This window comes from Aythya marila, assembly GCF_965140915.1.
Source record: "Aythya marila genome assembly, chromosome: 1".
Classification (NCBI taxonomy): Eukaryota; Metazoa; Chordata; class Aves; order Anseriformes; family Anatidae; genus Aythya; species Aythya marila.
Window position 1 is genome coordinate 91,704,761 of NC_139042.1, and position 22,333 is coordinate 91,727,093.

The 22,333-nt window shown below is 41.0% G+C and overlaps 1 protein-coding gene across 2 annotated transcripts; it reads right to left on the minus strand.

Moving 5' to 3' along the window:
• Positions 1-1,255: 1,255 nt before the first annotated feature.
• RRP1B (ribosomal RNA processing 1B) lies at positions 1,256-22,292 on the minus strand. Of its 2 annotated transcripts, XM_082765179.1 has the most exons (17): positions 22,059-22,292; positions 18,991-19,073; positions 18,019-18,076; positions 17,206-17,291; positions 16,091-16,152; positions 15,630-15,683; positions 13,974-14,103; positions 12,539-12,603; positions 11,815-11,978; positions 11,158-11,252; positions 10,261-10,358; positions 9,867-9,886; positions 8,906-9,031; positions 7,552-8,303; positions 6,173-6,319; positions 5,384-5,450; positions 1,256-4,580 (listed from the first exon to the last, which is right to left on the minus strand). In XM_082765179.1, exons 1-17 carry the CDS (start codon positions 22,189-22,191, stop codon positions 4,390-4,392), a joined length of 2,331 nt encoding a protein of 776 aa, XP_082621305.1. In that variant the 5' UTR covers positions 22,192-22,292; the 3' UTR covers positions 1,256-4,389. The 2 variants fall into 2 exon arrangements, with proteins under 2 accessions (XP_082621305.1, XP_082621306.1); XM_082765180.1 differs by lacking the exon at positions 15,630-15,683.
• Positions 22,293-22,333: the final 41 nt, after the last annotated feature.

The window sequence follows — 22,333 nt, forward strand, 5'->3', positions numbered from 1 at the left end:
GCCAGTATCAGAAAGGCAATATGGAGGTGCTAGAGACTGAAGTCTACTTCTCAGAAATAATATAAGCAGCACTACACAGCAGAGTCTGCTCTATGCTTTTCAAAGTCAATTTTTGTAAAATAATTTGATTTCCAAGATGAAATTAACTTAAACAGAGCTCTAAAACAGGTTTTTAAAATTTCTTAACTTTTTTTTTTTAAAACAAGTTTTCCCACAGAAAGGGTTGTTCCTATTGTTCTAGTTCTGTTGCAGACTATATTAATCTTCAAAGAGTCACTGTATTTCTCCTCGACTTGCACGGTGAGAATCAAATGTAAGATATACCTGTGTTACCTTGCAGAATATTGTGAGGACAGACATTTTCTACCTTCCTGGAAACATCAGCCAGTCACTGGATCACTGAGATGCCAACCCAGGTCCAACCTGCTTGCACAGATTGCATAAATAAAGAACTATGAGGACACAGCATCCTACAATGATCCCTTGAAGTGTATTTACATTAGGCAGTACAAGCTCCACTGTACTGCACTCCACCAAAGCGACTAAGATTCTACACAACATGAATCACAGAATCATCTAGGTTGGAAGAGACCTGAAGATCATCGAGTCCAACCTCTGACCTAACGCTAGCAGTCCCCACTAAACCATATCCCTAAGCTCTACATCTAAACGTCTTTTGAAGACTTCCAGGGATGGTGACTCCACCACTTCCCTGGGCAGCCTGTCCCAGTGCCTCACAACCCTTTCAGTGAAGAAGTTCTTCCTAACATCCAACCTAAAACTCCCCTGGCACAACTTAAGCCCATTCCCCCTCGTCCTGTCACCAGGCACGTGGGAGAACAGACCAACCCCCACCTCGCTACAGCCTCCTTGATGGAAACAGTTTTTAGGGTGCCCATCTCTTACCTACTTTGGTACCTGCACTGTTGTACCTTTGAAGTACACATTGCACCATATTATTGCTTCAGCTACCGATCTTAATTGCCAAGGACTGATAGTGTTGGAGCTACTTTGCTTCTTTTCAGCAATTGCTCAGCTGCTGCTGTCTTCTCTATGGTGCAATCCCAAAAGCCAGTAGCTCCAGGTGTATCCTATCACAGCCCTACACTACTTCGGACAGAGTCTTCACGGCTTTTGGTTACCTCATACAGCATACAACAAGAGAGAAAGCAGCGTGAACACAAGAAGTTCCTGCTTTCAAACAGGCCCCATATCTTACCCCCCACATTAACAAATTTACCCAAAACACAACATCCACAAGAAAAAAAAATGATTTATTGAATGAGACTAAATGGTCTAATGCTTAGACACCAAACTTGCATTAACAATGCTGTTGCAGAGGTACATAAATGATGCACGGAACGTTTTAATGCATGTAATGAGTCTAAGCACAGGAAATACAAAAAGGGCATTTGATGCCTTCCAAGTCACAAAGCTTTGATAGACTACAAAAGATCTTACATGCCCAACAACCCAAATATAGTTTCAACTTTTTACGTTACTGAATTTTGTGCTTTTGAGTTCTCTTGAAGCTATAAAGAATTATAAACTATTTGAGCTTAAGAAATGCAAAAGCTGATCAGGTTTGTAACATAAATGTAGATAACCATTATAAAATACTGTCTTTTAAAAGGTATGCCAGAAATGTATTTTAACTCATAGAGTGAATGGCAGCTGTAGAATTGGAATAACTCTGAAAAAACTATGAAGAGACATCAAACAGGTTAGATCAGTTTTTCTTTTACTTTTTTCCCCCCTATAAATGCACCTCACCTTACAGTGCCATTGTGTCTGTGCAGTGGGTATCCCAGGTGTTACATTTATCCATTTTTCTTTTCCTTTATTATTATTATTATTTTTTGTCTTCAATGTTCATTATAATTTTCACTATGCAAATATTTTGGGTAAATTACTCAATTTAACCCAACAATACCAATGAAACTGAATCAACAGCGTTGGATTTTTGTTTGTGAAGTTGTCCTGAATGAAATTCTAGACACTGCTGAAGACAATACACACTCCACATGCATATGTACAAAACGTTGTATCAGCGTCATGGCACACCATTATGCATAAATCCCAACACACAACCACATCACTAAAATTTTAGCTAAAAAATTGACTGCTATTTCTGCCTGCTCCATTTAGTACCGTGGGCAACAGGGCATTTGGACAAGCAACAGGTTCCAAAGATTCAGAGCCAATTGAAAGAGATTTAGACAATCACTTAAATACATTTCCATAATAGGTTATAAATAACAAACCAAATCCCAATGCAGCCCGATCCTTGATTTATCTATGCAAACCAGATCCACCTACTGATTGCTTGTGTCTCTACCCTAGGAGGAATATTGCATCTTCAACATATTGCATTTACAGCCATGCACATACAAAATTTTTTTTATGCATATTCCACAGACAACTTCTCACCCACAGGACAAGATAAAGGTACAAACATACTTATTGTCTTGTCAGAAAATTTCATTATGCTAATAAACAATGACATTTTAAAGTATGATCAACAATACTTGCTCGAACAGCAGATATCATCAATTTTATCAGATGTATTCTCCAGAGTTCTTTACTGATCAGTTAAACCAATAGAAACTTAAAAAAAAAAATCAGTCCTTTATTTATATGAGAAAAGACAAGAGCAAAATGACTTTCTAACACTGATGGCAGTACCACAAATTTAGTGCAAGAAGCAGCATGGATCAGAATTGAGTAACCAGACCAACTAGCAATCTACAAGTACACAAGTATTTTGAAAGAATTCTAGGGGAACTATGAAAGAGTGGTTTCAACCCAGTTGCTTGTGGGGAGTAATCTGTCAGAGGACAATCAGTATCAAAGACTGTTAAAAAGTAGTATTTAAGTAAGCAAATACATTATGCCACAATGTTTAATTTTGCTGGCTGAAGCAGCCAGATGTTTATCAGTTTTAAGACAAAGTAATGATGCAGGCCTACTCCCTCTCTTAAAGGATCCTGGAAGCAGCTGGTGGGAAGTTTGATGAACAGCTAGCTTTGTTCTGGCACCAGGTCGTGCTTTGAAACTGAACTCTAATGTAGAGATCTGCTGCAAAGCCTTTTCTTTATTTGCATAAGCAAAACTTTCAATGAAAGATTTCAAATCTTTCAACCGTATCAGCAGTTCACTTCTGTTTGCTCTCCCCTTCCTCACAGTTCCCCCTCAAAATACATTCATAGACTCTCAGAGAAGTACACCTCATTCTGTACCAAAGAAGCAAAGAAAAAAAAAAAAAAAATCAAAGTGTGCACAGCAGTAGTAAGAAATTCCAAATAAAAACTTAATACAAGGAAATGCTGCAGAAAGAACTCCCTTCCGCTTCTACATCAAAGCCAAAACCAAACTGTTCGGGCTGTAGAGTTTCACCCTGTGTTGAGAGGCACCAAAAGTTTGAGAGATGTGTACCCTATAGCCAAGGATGCACTACGCTGATCTAGCTTTACTACAATCAGAAGTTCATTCACTGAATGAGATCTGAGCTCTGGTAAAATGTGGTGATGCCAGCTGCTAGAGAGGGAAATTAGGATCCTTGTGAGACCTTCAGGAAAGTCAGCACTGGGGACAGAGGGGTGGGAGCGAGACCACCTGGAGTCGTATCAAGGATTTCTTTCATGTGAGAGCATTATTTTGGTTACAGTAGAGAGAAGAAGCCAGCTTACAATAAGACAAGTGTAAGTCAGCTTTGGCACTTGTGTTACTGAAAATAATATGGTGAGTGTTCTCAGCTCTACAGGCAGCCCACTGTGATTTGTATCAGTGATCACTCGAGCAGCCAGGCATTTATCATTCCAGAAGAAGCTTGCTCACTTGGGCAAAACTAAGCAAGTCCAGCTGGTGTTAAGCAGAGACGTGAGGTAATCATTATTTCTAGAAGAATCAACAGATGAGAAGGTTGACACGGGAAAAATGATAGGGTAAAACTTGAAGTTACATGAAAAACTAATAGGGTTAAAAATCTGTGTCTTTTTCCTCTTTAAGCCCTATCCAGTGAGAGACAGTTTAACAGTATGAAGTGCAAGTTTTCTTTAACTGGCTCAAAAGTTTCCCAGAACAATCTAACCCTCAACTTTCCTTTACTAAATTCATGGGTCTCTTGGGAATTACATGGACAGAGACCAGACTTTTTCTAGACCACACCTGAGCAGAGATTGGATTTTGTTTCTTTTCCATTAATAGAAAAAAACAAATATTTCAAGATACAGCTGAAGTGGTGTCAAAATAGCAATGTCCCAGGTCACAACCAGAATCTTGTATATACAATTTATATTAACTTAAAAAAATAAACAAGTTCAAAATACCTCCAGAGAACGTTCTAGTTTAGCAAAATGTTCTGTACAAAAGTAGGCCACATCTGTTGGTTTAAAAGAAGTCCACAGCAGTTGATTTCTTCTTAGCTGGAACAGTAAAGGGTTTCTTCAGCTTCGGCTCTCCTGTTGGGGTACCTGCAGGTGACTTCAGCACTCCGTGACGGGGTTTCTGCTCGGGATTGAAAGCTACACGGGACAGTCCTTCTGGGCTCACCAAGATACTTTTGTCTGTCTTTTTAAATTCTGTCGAAAACCAAGCAAGCGGGTTAAAAGCAATGCAATTCCCAGGTCCAATCGATCAATTATGGAACTGTCCAACCCTGGAAGTTCCTGGTTATCCCCTCCGCTTGTAGATGTGCATTTCTGTTCTTTGTGCAGCTGTGTTATATTAACATAAATACATATACCAAACCCCTCTATTCTGCATTTGAACTTTGTCTATAGCACACGTTGGAGTAAAAAGAGTAGCTAAATGAATACATGGAATAAGTAAATGTCTTGCTACATAGCACAAAAGTTTAACAGGGAAAACTGTCTGCTTACATGTGGGATCCAGAGCAGGGCTGATATTTATCTACTCATTACTATAATACATCAGCAGCAAACAAAATAAAGTGAAGCTTTGCTATAATACAGCCTGAGCTCATCACATCAACTCCTTTGTTCTAATAAACAGCACTGAGCAATGAAGAACATGAAGTGCATCTGCTTCCTGAGAGGCACCCGGCGTAACGGGAGGCTCAGGAAGGAGAGCTCGTCACTGCTGCGCTGTTTTCAGTCTGCAAGGCTCCATCTGCCAGTCAGTCAAGTAGCACCCTAGATTCACCCAAGTCTAGCATTTTGGGCACAACATCCTGAATTTCAGCGCCTCCTCTGGACAGGAACTTGAGGATGGTTTATAAACCAGTTCATGAACTGTCCACAAGTATGTAGACAAAAAGGGATGAGACCGTGAGAGAGAGGGAGGGAGGGTATGTGAATGTGGACAGCTTCCTCCTTCCTTGGCAACACAAGACACTGTGGAGACACAAAGATGTATTACTCACCAGCAGTCATGTTTTTATTCAAGCCAAAGGTGACTTTTTTGGAGCCGGACGATTGCAGTTTATTCAGCTGGGAAGCAAAATAAAAAGACAGAAAATAAAGTAAGACTTCTGAGGCAACAGTATGAATTCTTCTACCTCCATCCCCTCCAATTCTCTACCACTGAGATACCGCCCTCTGCTACGACAGCACCATTCTTCCAGCTAAAAGCAAACATTGAATGTGCAGAGAAGTGACATTACCCCTAAGATCCTTACATAATTCAGTAACAAACAACATTTTGTGTATTAAACACACTGGCTTCAATACTCCCATGCCTCAAAGTTCAAAGAGGACTTGAAAAGATGAATGTTAAAAAGGTTTAGAAAAGGAGGCAGTCTTACTGCCTCCAGCTTCTACCAGCTTACTGCTACCAGCTTCTGCAAGTGGGAAGAAACGGAGGCTCAGAGTCCCTTAGCATGACTGAAAGTCAGTTAATGCTTGCGTTTTCTTGTGAAACGAGCAGGTTCAGAATGAGATCCTTTTAACAGAAAGGTATTTTTGAGGTTTGTGTGGAAGGAAGAAGAGACTTTCAAGATGCCTACAACTCATTTTCTGAAACTCTGGAGCCACGTGTGGCTCTGTCTGCAAGGAAATGCAACGGTATTTCTAGGTTTATCTGCTTGTGTCAGGAGATTAACACAGACTGGAAGAGACAGCATGAGTAAGGACGTACACGCACTTAGTTTGGGCGTGTGTTTTAGGAAGAAACCTGTGGCAAGACCTCGCTGCCGTTTGTGAGATCACATTACCTGCATGGAGGCCCTGGTGGCAGAGATGGCGCTTTTGGCTTTCCTGAAGAATACCGGCTTTGGTGAAGTTGATTTTTCAAATTTTACAAAATCGCTTCCTGGTTTTGCCTTCTTTTTCTTCAACGGTGCTAGGGCGGTGCTGCTTTCCTGGGAAGAGGGAAGGGAAAAAATCCTCTCAGCACAAAAGCACTGTAGCTAACTATACCCAGTTAAGTGCTGATGGTGTCTTTTGTGTCTTTTGTTTTTCTTGGCTTTAAGCAAGATCTCTTCCACGGTACCTCTAAATGGAAGAGAGATTCAGCTAATGAACAAATTCATCTTTAGGCTGGGATGGAGACAAAAAAAAAAAAAGACGACTATGACATCTGTGTACACTCAAGAAATCCAGCAAGTGTATGTTGTTACTGGTTTGATGCCCTCCCCTCAGATTCATAGTGAGTATTGCCATTTAAAGCAACCCTTCTCTCCAGCACAAGGCAATTCTCAGGACCTGCAATGGCAGTGCCACTAACAAAACAAAACGTACTGCTCCAGAGCCTTCCAGCCTGTTTGTTGTATGTGAACTACTGTGAAAGTTTTTTTCTCCTCCTCCCTCTCACTATTTGAAGATTTTATTTTTATAAATATGTCACTCAATTTCTGGGTAAGAGACCAATATTACCTTACTAAAACTAGGAAATAAAACACCATTTCTCAAGCAATTAAAAAAAAAAATTGGCAAAGCCTGATTTCTTCCATATTTATTTGTCTTATTTAAGCTTCACTCTGCTCACTTAAAACCAGTACTCTCCTTCTCCTGACTCAACTTCCAAAATTACTTTCATGACCCCTCCCCACCCAAAACACACACACACGGCTTCATGGATTGAGCAAGAAACAGCAAGTTCTGTTGTTTCTTTGGAATTGCACATGGAAAAACTGGCCCACTGGTTTGTGTACTGACTGACCAGTCAGCCAACAGACTAGTGCTGCCACCCTTTTTGCATTCCCACCTTTTTGCCAAAATGTGCCTTTCGTAAGCATGCTGTAAGCTCAACCACAGACCCAGTGCAAATGAATAAATAACCAGGAGAGGCAAAAAAAAACAAACACAACCAAAGACCCACACTGAAAATACTACAAACCTCAGCTACATGAGGTTTTCAGGTGAGTACCTAGCACAGGCTTTAATGCCATTGCATAAGAAGGCGTAAAAATGTGGCAAGGGTGGGGATTTCTGGGAACCTGGTCCTTTTGGTAACAGTACATAATGACATCAGCACGCAAACTGCTCATCAAGTCCCACACTCAGAAAGCTGAAGCCAGGCTTGAAAAGTAGCCTGGCAGTTTGCGAGGAAGGCTGGGGAGTGGGGTGGGGAGAGAGAGAGAGATCTACGTACCTCCTGTCTGCTTTTCTTGCACACAGTCTCCAGAACTCCATTGGCTTCAACAGAGTTTAGCACCTCTTTCACTTTTCTCTTCTTTTTCAGGGTTGCTGCTTTCTGGCTGGAGACCTTCATCCCTTCCAAACTAACCAGCTTTGCCTTTTTCTTCAATTTGACCTTCTTGGAGGGTACGGATTCAGAGTCTGCATCTCTTGACGGCATCCCAGGCAAGCTCTCCTTGTTGGACTTCAGGCCAGTCTGCTGCAAACAGGCATCCCCATTGACCAGGACAGACTCTGCTTTTTGTTTCTTTTTCACAACCTTAGAAATGAGCGGCGTGACAGACGGGCTGACATCCTCTGCCCCGTTGGCATTAGCAGGTCCATTCTGACACGCAGGCTTTGCAGGAACGTTCTGCACTTTTGGATTCGTTTTCTTTGACTGAGTCTTTTTACTCTGTTCCGTGTCAGTCTGACTGCTCTGCACAGAGGTGCTGTGCTTATCTCTGGTGTCAGTTACAACATTTTTGGTCTCGTTCACCTCATTTACTACCAATTTCTTTTTCTTCCTTTCCTTGTTATTTTCTGACACGTCTCCCTGGTTACACACAATAGATCCAGATGTTTCAGCTGTTCCCTCCTCACAGCTTCCATCAGCTTTTCCAGAATCAGCGCTTAGGCTGTCCCGCTTCTTCCTTTTTTTCCTCCTCTTCTGATGAACTGAGGTCTCCTGCGCACTTGAAGCTTCTTCTTCATCCTTCCCTGAGTCTGCTCCAAGAGGAATACCACACAACACAGACGTGAAACACAAAGGAACTTAGAGCAACTTTAGTTATTCCCCCTGCCCACCCCCAACAGGCACAGCATTTTCCTGCTACCAACCATCACTGAAGTTTTACTATTACAGCTAATCAAGGTTCAGTAATTTGGTGAAATATTTTTGGGTACAATTCAGCATTTGTCCTGTCAGTATACACCATGATGCTAGAGACATTTGCATGTACTTCTTAGAAGTTCTTCACCTTTCCAGAACCTTCCCAAATTCCTGTATTTTAAGTCATTCAATTTCAAGATGACTGTCATATTTGTTTTCCTGCATTAAACAGAAGAGCTCCACGGACTAATGCAAACAACTGCTTCCATTTCTGCCTCCGATCAAAACCAACGTGATCTTTGCCTCAGAATTTGTAATAAAATGTCCACCCCTTTCAAAGAGACCTTAATTTCACATTTAACCTTCTCTGCAATACAATACAGATCAGTGCACTCTGAAGAACAGGTTATGCCATCTTCAGAACAGCTCTGATACTTTGCCTAATCACACAAGTGATTACAGATAGTCTCTCTTCCAAAGGCTGATCTTGCCTTACCTTTTACTTTTTCCAAATTGTTTTTCTCCAAAGGTCTGACAGTTTTTTTCTTTCGCCGTCCCCTGCTGAATGTATCATCATCTTCATCTGTAGAAACTTCTTCAGGAAGATCGTCGGGGAAGATTCCTGTTGAGGATGAAGGATAAGGTACCTGAAAACTACCGGTATTCTTATGTTGCTGTGCATATACAGCATAACTCCCACAGAAGGAAAATCAACTCCCTGTTCCCCATTCAGGCCAAAAGAAAATCATACCAATGGTTCTTATTTAAGTAAAATATAAATATTTATGGACAAAGCACAGGGCTGGCCAAACTGTGATGAGGATTTGGCCATTTCACCAAAAACATACAGTGTGTCTTAATGAGGTCAAAGGAAAAAAAAAAAACACAAACAAAACATAACACTACAGTATCATAGAATGGAGTCTCTTAGGTTGGAAGACCTCCAATGTCATCAAGTGCACTGCCAAGTCTACCACTAACCCATGTCCCTAAGCACCACATGTACACGTTTTCTGAATACCTCCAGGGATGGTGACTCAACCACTTCCCTGGGCAGCCTGTTCCAATCCCTCACAACTCCTTCAGTGAAAAAATTTCTCCTAGTATCCACCCTAAACCTCCCCTAGTGCAACCTGAGCCTATTTCCTCCCGTCCTTTCACTTGCTGCCTGGGAGAAGAGACGGACCCCTACACTGCTACAGCCTCCTTTGAGATGGTTGCTGAGACCAATAAGGCCTCCCCTGAGCCCCCTTTTCTCTAGGCTAAATAACCCCATTTCCCTCAACTGCTTCTCCTACGACTTGATCTCTAGATGCTTCACCAGCTTCACTGCCCTTCTTTGGGCACGAAATCCTTGACATACACACTACAAAAAGATTTACAATACATATTGTATGGGGAACATTACATATCATTTAATGAAAAGAAACCATCTCTGTACGCTGCTCAGTCCTTACCTTCTGACAAGTCCTGGAACCTGGAGGTGAGGAGGGAGGGAGAGAAGGAAAACAAGAGTATTACTGATTTAGTACTAATGATAGCAATAGCAGCATAGTGTCACCATACTTTATTATACTTTTCTCAAAATAAGAACAACGTATTTTACACAGGAAAATACAAGTGCTCATTCCAGAAGAGATGTGCCTCGGAAACCCAAAACCTGGAAGTTTTCAGACAAGAGGAATTTAACACTTCTCCTGTACCATGTAACTTGTGTCATATACCATCTAATGTCATCTTGCAACACAATCCAATGTCATCTTGCAACACAATCCAATGTCATCTTGCAGTACAAAGCCACCCAGTGTAGATAAACAGCTGCAGCAGATGTGATATTTCAATAGAACTCACTTTTTGACCAGCTTGTACAGGCGCTTTCTGTTACGTGCAGGTATATTTTTCTTGCTCGCCAATTCAAAGAGTTTGTCAGCAACAGCCTTATAATCAAACTGTTGGAGGAAAGTAAGAGACATTTTTTCTTAGTTGGCCTATCATGCAATGAAACTCACATTACTCAATAAAAACTAAAATTACCAACATTTCAAGTAGCAAACACATCCTTTAAACCCAAAGTAATTTTCTCTGTTGAAATTTACACCCCTTCTCACATGTACACTGCCTTTTACAGATGGTTGCTTCTTTAACAGAGCGGTTGAACTTTGTATCACTTCCCAAAACATTTCTAACCTTAATTCCTATTGATGAGAGAAGCCAACCAACTTCAAAACTCCCCAAAATATTTATATACCAGATTTAAAGTATGACACGTCCCAATCCTTGCTTCAAAGCCAGAGCTCCGTGAAGAGGATCCAAACGCATTCATGCGGGTATTTCAAAAACACTACACTGCACTGGAAGGTCTTGAAAACACAGACTGCAACATGTTACTGTTCCTCCTATGCATCCCATCACCCATTACTTTTGCTCTTACTGTCAATAAAACTTACGCTGACTGCTTGACTATTCATAGTGATTTGGCTTTTGCCAGACATTCCTGAACTCTTCAAACAGGAAAGGAAGAGCAGAAGGTATGGTAGAGGGGAAGAAGGAATCCATTAAACATGGATTTATTTTCTTATGAAGTACCCAGAGTACATTACATAAATACCAACGTACATTAAGGTAGGAGGGGATTAACATTTTTTAATATGTTTATCCAATTAACACCCTTTATTTCAGTACTTCTTGAAAAGGATCAAAAAAAGAAAACAGGGAAAGTATTATTAACAAAGAAAGCAAGCAACAAACCTGAAGAACAGGCCCAATAGCATCATCAGCATTTTCATTAACATCCTCTGTTTTTTCAGAGCTCTGTGCTGATTTTTTTGAAAAGTATTTATCTGCTGCAATAAAAAAGGAATGAATATTAATGTTTAGCTTGTAAAAACAGACATGCCAAGCACAGCTCTCATATAGGTGCATTTTTCTTCACAGTATCTTGGACATCTGTACCGATTTAACTACTTTATGTCACCATTAATGCATTGCTTGTGTATTGCTTATCTGAGTGCTTCTGAATCATCTCTGTACCAAAGCATATCTTTATTCAAAATATTCCTGCTTGGCCTTTTCTTCCCTTTTCTAAACTTTAAGCCCTCACAGGAAGCCAAAACCACATCTTCAAAAAAAAAAAGGTTCTGAATATCCAAGAGCCAAAAGCAAGACCAGATTATCTCCCACTGTTGTGGAAAGCTGATTCTTGTTTGGTTTAACAGAGACCGCTCACGTTTGTGATGTGTTCTAGAGGAACCGCTCTGTTCAAGCTCATCTGAGGGGATCAAATCACAATTACCCATCCATCACCCTCTCAGCGTGTGCTTGAGTGGTTCAGAACAGAAATGTATTCCTAAGAAGCAGAATTTGTGATCCTAGTATTACCAAGGCCACTTAGAATTTTCTCCTCACCTTTGGTTTTAAGCACCTCATCATTTCCGTGTTCATCGTCATCAGACACGCCTTCCCCATCGCTGTCACTGCCCAGTTCTTTCATTAGGTCCTCAATGGCATAAGGGGACTGATCCACAATGACTTCAAGGATACCACCGGCTACAGCATGCATCACGCTATGACTGTATTAAAAGAGTAGAAATGAGAATGGGAAGGCAGAAGCATACAAACCCTACCTTCTCACGTTCAAAAAAAAAAATGGAAATTTGGGGGACATAGGGAAAATGTGTAAGAAGGAAGAACGCAGAAGAGCATCTAGCTCTCCAGATAAGGAAAGTGAACCTGGTACTTCCTAAACAGCAGGTCTTTAAATTGAAATAATCATAGGTGAGTAGGTGTCCTGCCAATGTTCCCCTCTTAAATTTCACTGTTTTTATATACTGCTTTACACTACATTGCAGCAACAGAGAAATCTAACCAGATCAGCTGCACTATGCATTTTAAAAACAAAACTAACCAACAGATATATATATATATATTTTTAATAAATCCATAATGGTTATTTGTAACTTTGATAAACATCAGTTATCTTCAAACGACTGTATACACAGTAAAATATCTTTCTTTCTCTACGTTCTGAAGTTACACTATGTTATCTTCTTTAACCCGTTTATTTGGACGCAGAGCATTGTTGCAGAATTTCTTAATTCTTAAGAAATACTTATCCTCGCATTAAACTTACTCCTTTGATTTGGCAACAAACTTGCAGAAAGGTTCAATGAACTTGAGATTCTGGTCTGCTGTGAGCTGTATGATTAGAAAAAAATAATTAGCACAGGAAATATTATACATGCACACTCAAATTCCTTCAACGTTTGGTGTGGCAGGAAATTATTTTTAAGAAATTATGTCAGTCTTTCAGCACGCTAATTCCAACCAAGGGGAACATCCAGTGACTTTTTCTTACCACTGCTACCACTAACTTCCAGATACTCCCTGGAAGCATTGTAAAAATGCTAACTGCTTTGCAAACTTTAACTTTCTGAGTAGAGGAAATATGATGAGGCTTCTTATTTCAGAAATGGAAAAGTGAGGCCAAGAAACCTTGAATTGTTTGATGCTCTTTCACAAAGAAAGCCCACAGTGTAAACATGAGTAAGATCTGTGTTTCTCTTAACCTGACAGCCTAGACCAAAACACTGTCATTTAAAATACTACTAAAGACCCCTCCCTCAACTCAATTTATAAACGCTGCCTGTGATTTCAAGTAGTCTATAAGTCTAAGTCCCCACGGTCACTTGAAGTGGCTTAGCCATGGACTGAGAGCTCTATTACTAGGGAGCTGCAGACATTATTTATGCTCCAAGACCAGACGCTTTTCTTGTGGAGCCCTCTCTCTCACTCCACAATCTAGAGCAACAGAAGTCGCAGGCAGGATACCTTGTGATACTGACTGCAAAAGGATACTAGTGGAAAACTACTGACACTTTCAGCCACTTGGTATGATAAGTATCAGATGCCATAAACAAGGAGAAAAATGAGCCTGAAACTAAGCATGAGGCAGCAAACAGCTCAGCCTTGTAGACTAACAGGAGAAACACTCGTAAGAGAAGTCAGTAACAACAGCTGCAGCAACAGGCTTTCAGCTGCTGCAAAACTCTACAGCATCTACCAAAATTAAGGGCACCTGAAACAAAAGCAGGCAGCAATCTACAGCAGAGAAAGACAGTTGTGATCAGCAAAACAACTCGATTTAGAGGGTAACTTGCTTACTGCACAGGTCTGACAGCAACAACAACAAAAAAAAAAAACAACAGACCTTTGAAAGATTATTTTCCTCCTCTATTTTGGTGTATTAGAGAATCAGCCAAGAGCAGGCTTTGTGTCAGTCTTTGCGAAAGCAAGGACTAGCAAACATGTTTGTGCAAGGGAAAAGAATTTAAGTCCATTCTGTGAAACAAACAAATGAGAACGGTAAAACTCTTTGACTGCTATTTCCAACCTCAATTTGGAGAGGATATCAGTAGTCAGGAACCTGAGAGAAACTACTATATTACTACACTTTGTACTCTAATACTACTCGCTTTGTACACTAATACACAAAAACTGTGTTTCTTCTGAAGTGCTGAATGCCACAGTTGACATTAATCAGGAAGAAAATTAAGACATGTTCTAACCTCCTTTGCACCAACTTTAGCCAATTCTTGAAGATAGATGTCAATGAGATGGAACTTTATTCCGTTGGGAGTATTGCTGTCCGGGTCCATAACTTCTTTCATTAATAGCTGCAGTAATAGTTCTCTTAGACTACAAAAAAAAAAAAAAAAAAAGGGAAAAAAAAGAAAGAGCAAGATATTCATATTCAATTGCTCAGATTCTGTTTGCTTTGAAAACAAACTCTAGCCATTCCCAGTTTTATCAGTTCTTAAGATGGCTGTTCAACAGCCGCAAGAAATAAATCCAGTGATGAATTTTCACATCTTGAAAACCAATTAAATAATTCATCCATAAATAGAACACCTTACATTCTAGAGTATTTTGTAGCATTACAATCCAGCACAGTTTGCTGCAGTGGAAATGATGTTTTTAAAATTCACACTTTAACACGGACTGAACTTTACTGTCCCACATGGTTGATGGATAGGATGAGGGCTTCTGCCATTTGAGCAAGGCATTCCTAAAGCCCCAGCTCACACATTTCATCCTTGATAGGCAACACCTACCACCCACTGTTTTACAAGACCATTTTCATTTTGGTGTGCACCCGACAGTTAAATTTTAACACTGATCCTTCTCAAACTCATTTCAGCTGTGCAGACTTTGCCTGCATTGAAGCATACTATCCACTGTCCCTTAGAGCAAAACATTTACACCAAAGAACAGATTGCAGGCTGTCAGGTGTGAAATGTCATCATCCCAAGAGCTCACGCCAGAAGTGATTGAGCTGTAAGGGCTGTGGCTCTGTTCAGTAAGTAACTTCTGGACTACCAACAAATACTTCCCACTGCTGGAATCACATGGCTCAAAAAGACATGCTATCACACCAAGCTGGGGGAAGTGTCGATCTGCAGGAATGTAGGAAGGCCCTGCAGAGGGACCTGGACAGGATGGGTCGATGGGCAGAGGCCAAGGGGATGAGGTTCCACATGGTTAAGTGCCAGGTCCTGCACTTTGGCCACAACAACCCCACTCAGTGCTACAGGCTTGGGGCAGAGTGGCTCAAAAGCTGTGCAGAGGAAGGCCAAAGGGGAAATGTGGATCTTGAGCCCCCTCACTCTGCAGCGAGAGGAATTTGTGATCTTCTCTTCCCACACTGCCTCCCCTCATGAAGAGGGACCTCCAGGCCATACCTCCAGTGAAGCTGGAAGAAGGCAGGCTAAGTAATGACACTTTGTCAGAGATCACTCTGTGTGACCACGTCTCGGCCATGGAAATGTGTGTGGGAAAGAGTACTGGCTTTGTCAAGCCTCCTCCAGTTCCTTCCTCCCACACTTTCTGTTGCTTTTTAAGGAGCACTTTTAGCTCTCCAACCTGTGGTCATTTACCCAATACCAAATTAAGGTAAAACAGAGGGGATGACAGGTACTTCAGCGTTGCATTCCCTTCTGTTTCCATGACATCACACATACATGCATCTGCATTCCAGAAAGAATGAGAGATAAAGGATAAACTTAAAGTGCTTGATGATAAAGGATAAACTTAAAGTGCTACAATTAAGAGACTTAAAAGCTCTTCATCAGTTTAAATGCATCTTAGAGATTCTCTAAACAGAGCAAGATGCCTGCAATTACTTGCCATTTGATAGGATACGGAAGAAATACAAACAAACTCACTGATGTAAACTGGCTCCCTGTTGTATACAATTCAGTAGTAACTTCCAGTTCAGCCTCATGAAAAGGCAAATCACCATGATCAAACAGAGTGAAATAAAAAAAAAAAAAAAAGAGAAGAGACAGAGCTAGTGAGAAACATACTACAACCAAGAATAAATTCCTTTTCTGTGCTTTCTGGGACGCTGACTCAGTCTAATCTCTCCAGAGATGATGTTCCACTGCTAACTCTTTTGGCTAAGTAAAAAAGATTTGGCAAACCCCATCATATATTTGTAGGTCTCGTATTTCAAGACTCCTTTATTTCTAAGCTATGTATCGTAAGAGATCCAGAGAACCACTGTGCCTTAGTGCTAAGACTTCCTGACAGCGCCATCTGCAGAGAAAAAGGATCTATTAAATGTAGATAAGAAATAAATTGGGTAACTTCACCATGAAGAAATTACATTCAGAAGTCTGCCTACCTTTCATCCCAGCCATTTCTTTTCAGCACTTCGAAAGATTGCCTCAAAATCAGACGGATTAGCTGCAAAGTACAAAATCTGTTACACGCGTTCATAAAGAGTTGGTGTGCTGTAATAGGAATAGATTTCTTTGTAAAGCTCTTCATAGTAGAGGATGAAAAGCTTCCTCCCCCAAACATTGACAGACTTGTCTATTATGTCAAGCTACAGATGGATGCAGCGAGGCTCCAAAGACAATAAACTATTCTCATATCGTGAGCCCAGCAAAATCAATGACTGTCTCTACCATACAGCTTTCTCCTGCTCCATCACCCTGATTTCTTCATTAAGTGCTGCCAAGTCTAAAAACCCACAACTTCAGCTGGAGGCAACAATAAAGACAGATTATAACAATAATCATTTAATTGACTGGAACCTTTCGCTAAGAGACAGCCACATGTAAACCAGCTACATTAAACTGGCTCAGAACACTTACTGAGTTACCTGCTTTCTGCTAACACTGAGCAAAAAAAAAAATACAGCAGCAACTGTGCCTGCAATTAGCTTCTTTCAAATAAAAAGATTACCTTGATTTCATTCTCTACAAAGGCAGGTCTTTTAAGAGTGTTCTTTCACTGATTTTACTGTCTTTTAATACAGTGTTTCCTGTAGAAAGAACTGATAGCTGAACTTACTACAGTGGGTGCATTACTGATGGAAAGTCGGTGTTCTAGTGACAACTGCTTTTTTATATAGGGTCATAAAAGTCTTTGAATAGTGTGATCTAAATTATTGATGCCGATGCAGTGTCCACCTAGACAGTATTAATACGTAGTGAGGGCACTTATGCAAGAAAATAGCTTCCTCCCTAAGAAGCTTTTCCCAATGAAAATCCACGAGAAGTATTACTGTTATAAAGGAAGGCAAGCAGAAAAGCACTCATGGCATGACAAATAATTACTTTAAGATCTTGGACAGTGACTGAAAGCTTTTAGAACAAGTGTCTTGCAATGCATCACAAAGATAGTCACTTGTCTTCTCTTACAATATACATAAATGCACATACAAAGCTGTCTTCCAACACACCACCACCATTTCCACCAGAAAAGATCTACAAGTGAGCTAATTAGTATTACCATATAATACTTATCAAGACGCAGATTGTCTATCCCATTCCATTCACGGCTCATAGTTTGCCAAAATGTCTGAATGAACAAGTGTCCTGTAAGAAAATAAGAAAAAAAATTCATCAGCACATCTGGCACAAGAGTTTCTTTCACTAACCTAAAAATCTCAAGGAGTCACTTCAACATGAGGAAGAGATGATTTTTTTTTTTTCCTGGGGATTTGCCCAAGGATTGGGATAGAGCTAAGGGAAGACCTGTTTGAGATGAGTACAAGGACAAGTTGATTAAACTTCAGAAAAACACCAGAAAAGGCACACAGCTGCTTTTAAAGGTGAGTGCAGCTATGGGGAGAATTATAATAAAAGAAAATTCCTGAGCTTTGTACATGTACGTTTTATGTTATATATGCAAAAGTTAGAGCAAAACACCCATTCTGCACTCATGTCTACCCGTGCTAGTTTTGGCATTGACCAAGCACTGTATTTCACGTGCAGTTTGTACACTTCACAGCTCATGAAACAAGGTTGGTTTTGAGTACAATATACCCAGAACAAGTAGCTGCAGAATGGCAAAGTAAGGGGACAAGTTTGCTTCGCCTGTGAAATCTCTCCTTTATTGCACTGGAGGTACAATCCTTTCCCTGCAACAACCAGAAACAAACTGCATCTGATTCAGGGCATAGATGCTTCCCTTAATGCAATCACACATTCCAGATGGACAACAAACAAAGGAAAAAACAAGAAACCACCCGTATCTTGCTGTCTCTATTCTGGGACTGTGATAGTGGGCTTAAAATGAGTCAGATAATGAAATAGTACTTACGAGCCTCTGTATTCTGAATCACGTGGATAAGCTGTGCGATGTTATTTGCAAGTTCTTCCTAAAAGTACGTAAATACAGTTAGTAGAGCATGTTTCAGAGCTTGGTCTCCTCACTACACATTCAACCAGAAAACAGCAAGTATGAATAGAAAAAAACATCCCTCAAAATTAAGAAATATTCTCTTAGCAGCTGCTTTAGCACCATTGCTGTCCTTCCACTGGATTTAGGTCCATTTTAAGAAAAGAGTCAAGGCTATCAAGCCCTGTTCGTTTATCAGGTCTCTGCACAAGTCATCCTTTTGGTAGCAGACAAAACTAAATTGGGAGGTGAATAATCCAGTGGATTTGAATTAGCAAATGCTATGAAATCCCAGGGGTACTGTTTTAATGTAGGTTACTTGTAGGTGGAGAACTCTGTACTACTTATGAGATAAACCTTGTTCAGGGAAAGAGACAACTGATTTGAAAACTGGTTAAGTGAGGTTACCAAGACTCGGTAGTTCGAAACTGTTATCTTTTGAAAGCAGGCAGACGAAGTGGAGGAGGAAGCAAAAACTGTAGTGTAGGAAGTGCCCGTGCCACCAAACTCTTCATAATAACAAAAGAAAAGGAATTTTGAAAGTTTTGAACTAGACTTACTGAAGGTTACATGTACATTGAAGTTACAGTTAAGGGCAACCTGCTGCTACTGCTGTAGTCCCACCAAATCCAAGCACTTCATAATTACGTGTATTTCATTTGGAAGGAAAACAGCTACACCTGCCTTGGAAAGGGTGATTGCAAGCACCACACCATTTAGGCTTCTGTTTGTGTGATGAGCATCACAGAATTGGTCACCTCTCCTGCACACACCACATATGAGCAGTAGGGGAAGAAAGAAAAGTGTGCAAGATGCACCACGGCCATTTTCACTATTGTAAATTAGTATGTTTTAGGAGACCCACTCAGGCAAACATAAAAGCAGTTACTATACCTGCAGCAGAGGTTTATCCTGCATCCACATGCAATAGAACAGCCCCTTCCATATTTTTAGCAGTTCATCCTGGCTGAAGCCACCTGTGGAATACAAGAAGATTGAATGAAAATGAAAAATCCGCCAAATTTCCACCCACGTGCTTTCAAGCAGTAGTCTCTCTTCCCTGCTCTCCTTCACTTTTGTTATATTTTCTTAGCCAAATGTTGATTCCCACCGTAAGCAGACTAACTGGAAGGCCACTCGGCATAGTTTAGTCATTCCATGACTTTAGGCTTCTATCTTGTGCCAAAGTAACAAAGATTTCAAAGAAATCATAGATGAGATGTGGCTTCATTAGATAGTGTATGCTTCTGACAGTCAACAAATTTCCCTCTACACTAAGATGCATAATCAAAGAGCCTGAGCAACTGTAATGAAAATCTTTCCATTGCATTTAGTCCTGATGGTACAGTATCACCTGAATTTTAACAGCAAAGATTATTTTCACTACAAACAGTGTAAGAATTCACATTGCAGCCAAAAGCACACATTACAGACAGAAAGTACTACCTGAAAAGAATGCTTTAAAAACCAATTAGAGATCTCAAGTACATTTGCGAGAATTTTAACAGCATACAAAGTAGCTGCAAAAACCTACCAGAGCTATTTTCAAGCTACAGCCTGTTGTTAGATCCAAACTGAGCATGTTCTCCTGGAAACAAGTCATCTGAAAGCAATCATCACTACTGCACCACTCTTTACTCAGACAAAAAACTGTAAACATCTCAGTTAAATCATCTACAGTCACGCTTAGTTAAAAAGAAAGGAAGTAGAGGTGGGGGAAGGTATATGTAAAATACATGCGGAGGAAGCAGTACGCCTACTAGTATTAATTAAAAGTTTAACTTGGATTTGTCAGTGATGTTAAGATTAAACATGATGCCATTTGATTCACTGATTTAATATTCACTTTTTTTTTTTTTTTTAAACAGATCCATATGCTACATATGTAGCAGTAAGAAGCATTAACTCTATAGAGGCATTAGATATTAGGCTTATTGGGACATCGGCTTATTAGGCAGGGACATCAGCTTCTATCTATAAAGATGGCCCAAGAGACTTTGTCTCAGGAACATGGGCTTCCCACAGGGTTGCTTTTCAGACACTGCGGGCTTTTAAAAGTGTCCTAGGCGGCCCTTTGTCATCTTGACAAAGCACCCTGACCAAATTGGTCCAGAGCATGTTCCTTTTCCCAGCCACTCAAAAAGTACTTTAAGACTGTTTTTTTTTTTTTTTTTTTTTTTTTAAATTTTATTTTTCCATTTTGCGAGCCCTGCCGTCACCATCCACTGCTGGCAAAAAATCATTCTGACAAGGTTATTTTAAAATCTCAGCCTAAATGCAATGCACAAAACTGAAGGCCTTCTTTACCTAAAAGGTACCTTGAGAAAGTTTGGCCTTCATGTCTGGACTGTAACTCTGTCCCTATGTACAGCGTGGGAGCTTGTAATCACTCATAAGTGACCACTGAAAACATGCTACCTTAATGAAAGTCTTGTTAGCATTTCTGTTTGGGAGTTATTCTGGTTTGACAATGCTAGTTAAAATTGTTGATTTATCGTAGATGATCTCCAAGGACCCACACAAGCTTATTTCAGTGGGAATGGTATACTTACAAATCCTTTACAGAACTGGGCTCAAGTAAACGCAGCTAGCACTTAAACACACCTCACAATCTTTCCTCTTTTAACACATTTACTCTTACTGTTCTTTCACCAACTCATTTACTAATTTCTCTATACAAGATATTAGACGATACCAGCAAATGTGACCCTCCAATCCAGCACACCTTTCCTCTTTCAAGGCATGGACTTGGAGAATGAATTAACATGAAAAAAAAAAATTAAAATGAACATTTCTGAGGAATAACATGCTCATCCAAGCTCAACTGCACACAAATAAGGACTTCAGCTGTTCTGTACCTTCTCCAGAAGGTAACTTCTTTAAAATCAAGTAAGGAAGGCTCTGTCTCCTCAAAGCTTCCCCAGCATGGCCTAGCATGGGCCATACTGAACAGTCCTCGGCTTGTGTTCTGTCTACCTGTGAAGGATTTGACTGGAGCGAACACAGCACGAACTCTACCCCCTCTTTGAAAAGACAGCAAATTCTCGATTGTTTGAGTTCAAGTGTCTTGCTGGGTTACCTGACACGACCCTTGTCTCTGGCAGAACCCTGCCTGGATATAAACCCGCTCATTAATAACTTAAATCTCTCTTCAACATAATACTTTCTCTGCAAGTCTGAAAAAGTTAACTTAAATTTTGATATTACCGGCCTACACAGCACCTCAGAGCAAGTCAATCTAAGAGCACTGGAAATTAAGTCACCCTGGTTTCCCAGTTGTTTGCCTTTCACGGCAGGTTAACCTTAACATGCAAAAGGCTGACACTCCAACTCATGGTTTCCCCGTGTTAGTTTCCTAATATTTTAAGGCATTAGCCGAATATGCAACCTCCTCCCTCAGTTAGGGTGCTCCTCTCCACCTAGCCAAACACACACTCAAGAGGAATTTGTGCTTTGTGGTAAGATGTGCAGAGAAGTATGAAATACAGAGATGTCATATCCAGCATAAGACGTCTCCAGAGCTAAAAACAGATGGAAACTTTGGAAATATGTAGGGGGGAATACCCATGTACACGGGCTTGCTCATACTAATCCCTAGGCATCCCCTAGGTCTATGGTGACTGCCAGAAATGGGATGAGCTGCTGGCCTAGCCCAGTAAGGCTGCTCTTACGTGCTCCTCTCTCTGTTAAATACGGCTAATAGCTCAAATATTTATGGGAGAGGGAAGAAATAGCACGTTCCTCAGCGTCTCTGCAAGGATTTAGGTTGAAACGAGCCTTCCAGCTGAGCTCTTGGTGTCTAGACAGGTCTGGGCAGCCACGCGGGGCTCCACGTGGGCCAGCAGACCCCTAAATTAACAAATATATAAATTAAAAAAGAATAAAAAGGGAGAAAAAAAAAATAAAACACAACCCCAAGCCCGCACAAGCGACCCGAGCTCCCCCTTCCTCCCCCCCAGTACCGTCGGGGCGCTGCGTGCGGCCGCTGATGTAGCCCCGCAGCTTCTTGACGGCGCGGTCGCGGATGCGCTTCTCGTTGGCGGCCAGGCGCTGCGCGAACTGCACCTCGGGCGCCGGCACGGCGGCGGGAGCCATGGCTCAGCCCGGCCCTGCACAGCCCGGCTCGGCTCTGCCCGCACGCTGCCAGCCGCGCGGTGCCGGCCCGGCCCTGCACAGCACGGCCCTGCCCGTCCCGGCGCTTCGCTCTGGCGTCATCGCGCTGCTGCTTCCTCCAGCC

Coding starts and splice junctions, on each gene's coding strand:
- RRP1B (XM_082765179.1), bottom strand. CDS start 22,191: ATGGCTCCCGCCGCCGTGCCGGCGCCCGAGGTGCAGTTCGCGCAGCGC. Junction 18,077..18,990: donor AGGATAAACCTCTGCTGCAG/GTATAGTAACTG, acceptor ACGTACTTTTAG/GAAGAACTTGCAAATAACAT. Junction 12,604..13,973: donor CTAAAGTTGGTGCAAAGGAG/GTTAGAACATGT, acceptor CTAATCATACAG/CTCACAGCAGACCAGAATCT.